Raw genomic sequence first — 11,468 nt, forward strand, 5'->3', positions numbered from 1 at the left:
GCAGTTAGGAGAAATTTACTGAACCTCTTTGAGGCATAATTTTTCAATGTGTGGGTTGACCAAAGATACTAAAAACCCCTGTTGCTCTAATATTTCAAGTTAGTGGCCTCAGAAGATGTTAAATGTTAATTCCTGAAATATTATTTTAGATGAAAATTAATAACTGCAACTCAGGATATGTCCTTTACAACAACAACAAAACTGTATGTTGACTTGGGCAAAACCAGAAAATAATGCTTGCTACAAGACCGACTCATCAGAAAATATATGCAGAAACTTAGTTCCAGCCAACACTTCTATTTAAAGTCTCACTCAAAGTGTTGTATTTGCCTCTTAAAAGAAGATCCTCTAAGGAAGGCTTTTAAGCTTGTATTCCCTTTAAGGAAATCCATGGGCATGAACACCAAGGGTAATATCCATACCCCTTAATTCCAGTGACAAGCACAAGACATGAGAACGCCAGGCATATCACAGAAAAAGGCAGGCTGAGTGCTTTGCCAATGGATCTACAATTTAATTAAGCTAAATTAATAGATATCAGAAATTACATGGATTGATTCGAATAGAAAAAGAGTAAAAGGTTCAACTGATTGTCGGTGCTGCTGAATGCAGTTAGTATTTGGAGAAATCCATTCTAACGTGCTTGTGAGGCAAAGGACAAACCACTGATTCTCCTGATAACTTCGTGGAAGTGAAGAGGAAGCTTATGCAATTCCATTTGGTAGGGCAAGGACTCACCATCCACATGGACCATAAGGCGGAGGCTATTTGGGAATATGATGACATATAACTTCAAAGATCAAATCACAGAGAATTTCTGGGGAATTAAATTGAGTAGATTCTTCCTAAGTGTATCAGAGTGATTGAAGCACAATTATGTGAAGACGTGATAAATGAGACTTAAGCAATAACCTAGAGAGGCCTTCTTGCATAAAATGACAAGCGTGGAGGAGGGACATCTGGACGGTGACACACCCAGGTCTAAGAGTATATATAACATGGAGTCCCGACCATGGCATTGAAACTCAGAGCATCTTCTGACGCTCACTCAGCTGAACTCCCATCTCCTGCCAACATGACCTACAGCTGCTGTTCTGGAAACGTCGCCTCCCAGTCCCTTGGGGGCTACCCGCGCTACCCAAGCTCCTCCTGTGGCTCTTCTTCCCCCAGCAACCTGGTCTACCGTACTGACCTCTGCTCTCCCAGCACCTGCCAGCTGGGCTCCTCCCTCTACAGCGGCTGTCAAGAGACCTCCTGTGAGCCCACCAGCTGCCAGACGTCCTGCGTGGTGTCCAGCCCCTGCCAGACGTCCTGCTCCCGCCCGAGGACCTCCACGTTCTGCGGTCCCTTCCAGACGACTTATTCTGGGTCTGTGGGCTGTGGGTCCAGAAGCTTCTACTCTCTGGGCTGTGGATCCAGTGGCTTCAAACCCCTGGGTTATGGAGTCTGTGGTTTCCCTTCCCTGAGCTATGGATCCAGTTTCTGCCGCCCAACCTACCTCTCCTCCAGGAGCTGTCAGTCATCATGTTACAGGCCAACCTATAGATCGGCCTTCTGTAGATCAACTTATTGAGCTTCCAGACACTTTGAGCAAAATACTTCAGTCTCTTTTTAGAGCTGCTCTCAAAGGGTTTCAGTAATGTTAGCTAACCCCTCTCACCCCTCGCTCTTCACCCTTTCTCCAGCATCGAGTACTGGCTGACTGTCTAGTTCTTTCAGACGGTGAAATTAATGAATGACCAAAATATTAAGTGCATGTGTGTAATTTTGAAACAATTGACTCAGAATTACATAAATTCTTCTTGCAGGAAGTCAGTTCTGTTTGACCTAATAAACTCATTCACTCTTGCATCTGATACGTTCTCATTGTTCCTTATTGATTTTCAAAATTTGATTTGCGATCTATCTTTGGGGCTCCAGAGCTTCAGAACACCTAGGAAATGGTTTTGGATTTCCCTAGGAAAAGGCAGCAGGTGTATGGTGAAATTTGGGGGGGACTCCACTGCCTAAGACCTAATAAGTGTGTATGTCTTCCACCATCAAAGCTGGAAAGGATTTTTATTTTTGAGAGTATGCCCATATAAAGCCAATATTCTCATCATGTTTTTAGTGAAGACACCTTCTTCTACCAATTATAGTTGGTTTTGAATTTACATTTTCAAAGCAGTATTGAATTAGAGTTTGTCCAGAGATGTCAACCAGGTGAAAAAGCATTCATAAAATATATAAACTATTTGAGTAAATCTGCTATATTGACATGAAAAAGAGAAAATATGAAGTGTTAGGGGTTGAAGGACATCGTGACTGTCTTTAAATATATGGTAATATGGGTTATTCAGTGTGTGTGTGTGCGTGTGTGTGTAAGAGAGAGAGAGAAAGATATACAGAGTCTGAAGGTTTAAAATGAGCAATGGGAAGAGTTATAGGGAGAAATATTTTGGCTCGTTATAAAGAAATATATATTTGTGAATTATAAATTTACAAAATTATTATGACCTGGGTACACTGAAGCTATTCAGTTTCTCAACAAGTAGAAAATGAATAGCCACCATGTCTGTTTGTTTTAGTGACTTCTTCACTGAATTAGAGGTATGGTTAGATACCTTTCAATGTTCTGAACCTTATAACCCACATAAGTATCCTTGGGATCCACTGCCCAGTAGTGGCAGTGAGAAGAGAACACATTTTTGTAGGATACTATGCAGATCCCAGGCAGGACACCCTTTGTGTTTATTTTCAACTTGAGCAAGTTTTTGTCTCAGAGGCTAAATGTAGTGTCAGAATTCAGTTCAAACTTTTTCATGACATGTTAAGTGAAAACTCATCATGAGTGGGAGAGACACCAACAAAGATTTACCATTTACTCTAATCATGTGCCATGAATGTGTATTGATTTGTCTTCCCTGATCCCTTTTCCCCAAGCTTTTTCTAACTGAACCTGAGAAAAGAGAGCTTCTTTTCTCTTATATCCAAGGCAGTGATGGGCTAAGCACGGAGGCATCAGAACCAGGTCTTCTGGGCCCAGTAACCCACCCAAGAGACAGAAAATAGAGGAATAGAGAAGAGGGATGTAGAAGTTCCTAGTGACCCAGGAGACTCCGGTTTCCATCATCCCTTAAGCCAGCTTTATTAGCCCTTCCTGTACTTGGATTATATGAGCCAATAAAGCCTTCTTTTGGTTGAAACTAATTAAAATAATTAAAATAAAAGAAGATTTCTGTCACTCACCTCTAAAGAGTTATAATTAATCAAAATGTGTCATCTAGGTGCAGAGTTACTCATTGACTTTGGTGCAAATAAACACTTAAAAATTTTTCCCAGTAAGAAAACAAGATTCTGTGAGACTGAATTTCATCATTAGCAGTGAGGAGGGGCTAGTAATTCTTCCCAGTATAACGTGGGACGAGTAGAAGGTAGAGTAAAGAAAGCTTCTGAGAAAGTAAACTCAAAGGGGTCACAGTGGCCTAGCCAGTGAGAGAGTCCTGGGGACACATTCAGCAAGCCTAGTGAAACTAGAAGTTTCTAACTTGAGACAAGGAAGGCCCCACAAGGAGTGATGAGTACGGAGAATGTTTTAAACAGAGAACAACTCCAAGATGGAAGGAAGGGACATCCAGTGACACGGAACATCTAGTACTGGAATGATTTCGAGATTTTCCCCCACTCTAAGCGATTTCCCCCACTCTTAGAGATTTTTCCCCACTGAGCATCTTTGAGGTGAGATGCTAAAAATTGAAATGGAGAGGCAAGGGAGGGGAGAGGAAATGCATACATCCGCATACCGCTAATCTGTAACCATTTCCAAGTATAGTATGAAGATGCAGATTTCAGGGATCAGGCAAAACGAATGCCTTTTGCTCCCTTCATTCTTTGCATGGTACTTTTCTCGGCCTCTCATCGCTGCTGATTTCCATCTTCCTATTTTTCTTCCCTCACCTCTCTGCTCTCCTTCTCTCCTTCTTTTCTCCTCCTTCTCCTCCTTCTCCCTTTCCCTCTCCTCCTCCTCCTCCTCCTCCTCTCTCTCTTGCTCTCTCTGTCCCTCCCGTCTCTCTCCATAATGTTTACCTCTTATGTGCACTCTGCTCTTTTCCACATCCACCCTCTGATGTCCTATGAGTCTGGGCACCAGGTAACACCGGTCGATGACTGTTGGATGATGGTGACAGAGTGTAATGGAAAGCTGGACTTTATCATTGCCTAAGAAGAAGCTAAGAGTGAGGAGGGGCACTGGCCTTTCAACCTCAGTCTGCTCACTCATAACTACCCCACTTCTAATGCCCTTACAACATGACATCGGCTCCTTGCTGTGAAGTCAGCTCACTAAATATATCTTGAACTACAACTTTGCATGACATTCTTTTGTGAGGAATGCTGGGGGCTTAGAAGAGACAAGGACTTTTGCCTGTAAAGGGCTAGTTCACGTGTAGTGAAAGAGACAAACTTCCTCCCATGATCTCGGTGTGAAGGGTGGGTGTCAGTGGGTACCAGAGGAACCTCAGAAAGAGGTAAATGCTAAGCAATGGCACAATCACTTGGAAGAATATTGTGTGGGGTTTTAGGAGGAAGAGTGCGAGTTCTTTTCATTGAACTATAATATGTGGACTACAAGAGCTAAGAGATTACATAATAATTAAAAGTGAGATGGTGCAGCCCTAGGGGTCCAGAAATCGAGACAGAAGCGACACCCATGCTTGACAAAGCCTGAGCCTTGTGTCTGGTGTGACAAGATGTCAATGATAAAAAACAACCTTCACATTTGATATGCAGGAGTGGTCCTGTGGGCTCATTCTTGGGAAGCAAAATTAATGTGCTTATTTATGTGACTGGGGACTCATTCAGTTGCAATTAACAGTCTAATAAAATGCTAACACACACAGGGTAGACTTCAGGGATGCACACTACAACTTGAGAAGGCACTGAACTCCCAATTAAGGGAACATGAGTTGCTTCTCAAGTTCCAAATATTTTAGGCAGCTATTCAACAGGAAATCATACCTCTCACGATGCCTTACCTACTGTTCCTCCAGGAGTTCCCCATACTGTCCCTATAGGGGTTTTCTGACTTCCTAGTGTTCTGCTGTGTCTATCCTCATTCCATTGATTTGCTTTACTGCAGCGTCTCATTCTTAAGAGGCCACTCACTGTCAGGGTTGTGCAAGGGATTGCCTCCTTAAATGCTGCACCCCAGGCTTCCACCCACTCTCCCCAAGCCCCAGTTCTGGACTGCATTTACCTCTATTTTGTAACTAGGATGTGTATTGACTGTCATATGCACGCCAGGCAAGAACTGCTGCTTCCTGCGGGCCCCACCATGCTGCTGACACGGAGTCTTGGGTCTAGGGACATAATAGTTGCCACTTCTGGGTGGTAGACCCTGTTTCTGCCACCCAACCTACCTGCTTCTGTAAACTGTGTATTTTGCCGGCCAGTCTGTGTATGTAAATGACTCATCAAACTGCTGCATGATCGCATTTTTTGTGTGTGCAGACTACACAGGCTTCTAGCGATGTTGAGCACTCTGTACACAATCATTATTATTGTCAAATAATGAGTATTCCCTTATTGAACTGTGGTCTTTCCCTGGATAAACTGTACTTGTTCTAAGATAGCCCCTGTAATTGGACAAGCAACCTGGAGAAAAATAACCTCTGTCCATCACTCCTTCCAGCTGATTAATCCACTAAAAATTATAAACTTTTAGTAATGTTCCATTTGAAGCCTCATCCTTTGCAACGATGTAGATCCTCATAAGCAAGCATAAAATAATAAGGAGAAATGAGATTGTGGATATTTAACTCAATGGAACCCAAACTGGGCACTCTATTATTTTTTGTTAGTGTGTATGTTCTGGTGTATCTTTTCGATGCTCTGGGTTTTAAAGAAATATTGATCTTTTTGTGAAATATACACCAAATTTTTAGCTTAGAAAAATGTTGCTATATGTAGGATTACTATAGGTAGACCAGGCTTTTGAAATCTTTTCCCTTGTATGGTACCATGTATAGGGAAGGAGAGCAAGTAAAACATGTGTTGGGACTCAGGTTCTATTCCTGGTTCCCTTGTTAACTAGATTTTGATCTTATATACATCACTTCACTTCTCTGGGTTTTGTCTTCCATGTATGTAAAATGAGATGGTCCTTGATGATCTGTGATCTCTAAGATTTCTTTCAGCATTAAAAAACAATTCATGTGATATGGTAATAGTATCATGTGGGGGGTGAGACTGTTAATGCCCCTACCGCAGTTTAAATTCTTCTTTGTGGCCTGGAAAGGGAGGAATGGAAGGCAAATATATAAAATGTGACACGATCTAAAACATAATAGCATTAAGAGAGAACTTCTCAAATAGTCAAATCATGATTCTCACGTAAGTAAAAAACAAACACAACTGAAACATCTTAGTTCACTCATTAATAAATGAATGAATAAAAAGTTACAACTGGTTCAAAGGAGAATTCAAAGAACACAATTATGAAGGCTGTCGGAAATGCTGAAATGAATTTACAAAGACAGCTACAAAGTGGTCACTCTACAGAGAAGTCAATGGCACTGGATGGAAATCATTTCAATTTCTACAGACGAGAATAATTCGCATTATTATCAATTTTCTGCAACAAAACAGATGAAAAGCAATATAAAGTGGAGATATCCTGAAAGCTGAGTGAGACAAACCACATAGCAATTCATTCCAATGTCCCCTAACTCAAAGTCTTTCATGATTTCTGACAACAGTATGTGAAATCAGAAATGTGAATTGTAAAACATATTAAAACATGCAATCCATGTGAACAATATTTTTTTCTTTAATATAGAAAATAAGAAGAGAGGGAAATTATATACACCGTGGCATGGAAAGACCTACCTTTCAACTTCTGCTTTTCTGATGGCACTGTGTCTGCTATAGTGATGTGTGGAAAAGGGACACAGGGGTGTGATATTTTGACTTTACATTTTCTTCCTGCCCTGCCCTGCCCTGCCCCTCACCTCAGTTCAATTGCTACACCACTGCTTGATATCACTGTTTAGGAAAAACAAGATTCACTCTTTTAAAACCTCAGATTTAATTAAACTAAATAACATTATGTAAATGTAATAGCCGCAACAGGTGGTCCATTTTTCAGATTCATTACCCTTTTTAATTTTTCTAACATGAAAAAGTTAACCAATAGCTCCCACCTTTATTGCAACAGTGGTTACATGAATCTATCATGGGATAAATTCTATCATGGGATAAAACACAACTATACAAACACACACACACGCACAACAAATGCGTATATGTTTAAATTGGTAAAACTGAATAAGGCTGTAGTCTGACTGACAGTTTTGCACTAATGTCAATTTCCTGGTGTTGACATTGTAGAACAGTTAGTTAAGATGTCACTATTGAAGGAAACTGGGTGAAGTTCAAGGGATTCTATGGTCAAGTTTTGCAACTTGCTGTGGGTCTATAATTAATTGAAAAAAAGAAACAGTCAAAGGAAAGTTAACCATATGTTGACAATCTAAGTAGACTATCAATTGGTTAGATGTGATATACGGTTTATAACAGGTGTTTCTGGAAGATTCATATGGGCACGCTAACGTCTGTGAGTTAAAGCGACAAGACACAGTCATCACTGATATAAGAAAGCTCTTAATCTGCCAAGGGTGGATATGGGGGTCGTGAGTAAAAGTCAAAGGATTACAAATTGCCCAAAGTTTTCCTTTTCTTCTATGTTCACCAGGTGTCTATCTCAGAAATTGTAAGATTTCCCATCAATCTCCTTTTTGCTTCTTGATGGAGTCAGTGAAAGTCTTCTACTCCAAATGACTAAAACCCCACTTCCCAATGTTTATCACTTGGACCATCGGTCTTAAGGGACACATAACAGATTAGAAACAAATGTACATTTATGTGATGAATATTGGACTAACCAAATTCAACAAGTTTGCTTTCTTCCTCTTTCCAAGTTTTAAACTATACTGAAGCATATTGCAAATTTCCAAAGGAAAGAAGATTATAGTCCCCCCACCCTCACCATGGTGGAGTTTCAGAGACCCTACGTGAGTTTTTTCCCAAGTCCTTTGGGCCAGATAATATTGTAATTTTTAGTCAAAATCAGTCTTGGTCAAAATCTATCCCTTGGACAATGAAGCATTGTCCCTATTTCGGGGAATTTTTGCAAATGGTTAGCATCTAAATTTGTCTTTGATGTGCACTCTCTTTTTGATACTTTACCAGCAAAATAATCCCAGTCATGTAATTGAAAGGGAAGCTGTTATCACACTCATAATCATAAAAAGAGTGAATAGTGGCTGATTCTGTGTTTTTAACAGCTTACTCTTCCTGCCGGGCAAATGACCACAGAGGTTAATGTCTTGACTATAAAATTGATTCCAGAGGACTTCACTTTCTGTGTCCTATGGATTGTGCAAGGTGAAGAGGTGTCAGTGACTGTTCATTTTCTCCAGCTTATAAGCCAAATTGGAAAAATGCTTTAGCTTCAACAATTTGAGGGTGATTTCTCAGGGTCTATTATTGCGCTAGGTAAAGCAGGAAAAACAAACAGTCAAACCACATTTAGCACATCCTCGGGAGCCGCAAACTTCATTCTGAGAGAATGATGTGGAAATGTTCTCCTAATCGATTGTCAACACATGAAGGGGAATGCTTTGTACAGCAAGCCTGCATTTCCTGAAGTCATGAGATGGAACTCTATTCAGTTTTTCATTTTCAGATTCTTGACGGGAAAAGAATAAGGTTGTGAATTTTCAAATGGCTTACTTTTTACTTTCCTGCTCCATACCTTTTGTACGTGCGTTAACGCTCTGCCTGGGACTGTCTCCTATCCTCTCCGTTTTAATCCTATCTTCTGAGGGGTCTTAGGTGCTAAAAAAGCTTAGTAAGAAAGCTTTACCTCATCTGCATCATGCATTGGTCTTCTACATTTGTAGATTGATAGTGTGGCTTAACTAGAAGGTAAGGCTGAGGAATGAGATCTGGAGACAGAGAGACCCAGTCTTAGGTTTTTGGCTGTATAAAGTTTTTATTAAAATAATTGTTTTAATTTAAAAAAATGTTTATTTTTGAGAGACAGAGAGAGACAGAGTGAGAGTGGGGAGGGACAGAGAGAAGGAGAAAGAGAATCCAAAGCCGACTCCAGGCTCTGAGCTGTCAGCACAGAGCCTGACGCGGGGCTCGAACCAGTGAACTGCGAGATCGTGACCTGAGCCGAAGATGGGCTCTTAACTGACTGAGCCACCCAGGTTCTCCAATTTCTTTTAATGTTTATTTGTGAGAGAGAGGGAAAGAGAGAGACAGAGCGTGAGTGGAGAAGGGGCAGAGAGAGAGAGAGACACAGAATCCCAAGCAGGCTCCAGGCTCCGAGCTGTCAGCACAGAGCCTGATGTGGGGCTCAAACTCACGGACCGTGAGATCATGACCTGAGCCGAAGTCAGACACTTAACCGACTGAGTCACCCAGGCGCCCCTATTAAAATAATTTTTAACACATGACTTAATGTATCACTATACACTTTTTTTATACAAAAGATGAAAATAATATTAGTTAACTCACAGGGCTATTATGAGGAATATATATGAGAATTATGGAATATAGAGTAGAAGGTTAGATTTTCAATTTATTGAGGGCACTGTGCTTCAGGCATCTTTGTTCTGAGCACATCCCCCTTGATATATGATGTGCTTATCATTTACATGGCAATTAACATCCACATGTCAATTGTCTCTTAGCAAGTAGGGAAAGCATAGAATAGACTTTGGTCTTCATCACTGAGATACCAAAATATATGCAAAGAGCATCACTTTTGCAGACAGAAGCAAAATGATGGTTGTTTTTTTCAACAATGGAGAAATACCAATTTTGTGTTCTAAGGTTTAGTTGTAACTCATTTAATATATCTCCTTGCTTAAATCTTCATTCGCTGTTTCATTCTTCAGGCAAAAATATGCAAACCTTCCTTAAAAGAGCCCTTACTTGCTGACGTACTGCTTTGGATAAACCTCTATAACTTGTTGCAGCGTGTGATGACAGCCACTGAAAAGTTAAAAACAAACAAATAAGAGTATTGGAACGAAGAGCCACCTGGCACCCACAAGCCCACCAGATCCCATTCTTGGGGACAATAGTTTTAGTTATTACTCTATTAATGATTTTGTTGGGAATGCCAAACAAAAACAAAATTACTAATAGTCTTGGAACTCAAAGTGGATGAGCAACAGACATCTTATCTTTGCCTGTTGAACTTTGAAGTTTTGCCAATATGGATAGAGAATGAAGGTGCAGTGCCTTCAAGCTGCTGAATCCATGTGAACCTGATGCTGTCCCCAAAGCTCCGGTTGGTTAATAGGCCTTTGACTCCTGAATGATGGGACTTGTTTGTAATTCATGACTTGATTATTACCAGAAACTCCTTCTTCCCCAAAAGCAATGGAATTAGGATAGCTCCTTCTAGCAGTAGGTACAGAGTCGGGGCTCTCCTGTCTGTTAACCAACCAACAACCCAAACTGTGCCTGGGCTCCCACGCCACCCTCCAATCAATGGGATTGCTTGATCATCAGAATACCACAGTCAGGATCCCTAGTTTCGTTTTTCCACCTAGAAGATCTTCCGAGTTTTTGTGCTTCAGAATCATTTCTTAGAATATTTGAGCATTTAGATGATCACACTTTTTTTTTTAACTTGTGCATTAGCCTGTCTGCTGTGCAAGGGAACCCATTTAAGCTATCCAAGCATGTGACTCCTAAGGAAACACCATGTGTATTTGAATCCACGACTCGCACACTTATTAGCTATTTGTCTTGTACATACTGTAGGACCTCTCAAAAATTCAATTTCCTTTAATGTAAAAGAGAGATAACGATAGTATTTATATCACAGGTTTATGATGAGGAACGGATGATAAGATATCCAAAGCCACGAAAAGAGTTCCTTGAATATAGAAAGCACTCTATAAATGTTAACTATTATTAGATTATAAATGTATAGAACTTATGTCCAAAAAATAAATGCACGTGGGTCCCTTGACATAACTCTCTGGTTGCATGAGCCATAAACATCACATTATTTCATATAGCCTAAAACCAAACATTTATACTCTCAATTCCTAAGCATTTTAAATATCCACTAAAGTACATAATAGTGTGCTCTATTCCCTACCAAACATCAGAAATATATTTTGACATAGTTTAAGCCAATACTTTTATAGTATACACACACACACACATTTTATCTTGGGTCAACCTAATTCAGAATTCCCTTATAATGCTTTTTCTATTCATCTTTTTAAATTTTTTTTTAATGTTTATCTTTTGAGAGAGATGCAGTGTGAACAGGGAAGGGCAGAGAGAGAAGGAGACATAGAATCCGAAGCAGGCTCTAGGCTGTCAGTACAGAGCCTGACACGGGGCTCAAACTCATGAACCATGAGATCATGACCTGGGCCAAAGTCGGACGCTTAACC

General features: G+C 40.4%; 1 protein-coding gene across 1 annotated transcript; it reads left to right on the forward strand.

Moving 5' to 3' along the window:
- Nucleotides 1-958: 958 nt before the first annotated feature.
- On the forward strand, nt 959-1,573 carry LOC125922080 (keratin-associated protein 13-2-like). Its single transcript, XM_049629968.1, has one exon. The coding sequence runs from the start codon at nt 1,013-1,015 to the stop codon at nt 1,571-1,573; it is 561 nt and encodes a 186-aa protein (XP_049485925.1). The 5' UTR covers nt 959-1,012.
- The last annotated feature ends 9,895 nt before the right edge of the window (nt 1,574-11,468 follow it).

This window comes from Panthera uncia, chromosome C2 (assembly GCF_023721935.1).
Source record: "Panthera uncia isolate 11264 chromosome C2, Puncia_PCG_1.0, whole genome shotgun sequence".
Taxonomy (NCBI): Eukaryota; Metazoa; Chordata; class Mammalia; order Carnivora; family Felidae; genus Panthera; species Panthera uncia.

Bases quoted from the DNA above. Each gene is read 5' to 3' on its own strand.
- LOC125922080 (XM_049629968.1), top strand. From the start codon at position 1,013: ATGGCATTGAAACTCAGAGCATCTTCTGACGCTCACTCAGCTGAACTC.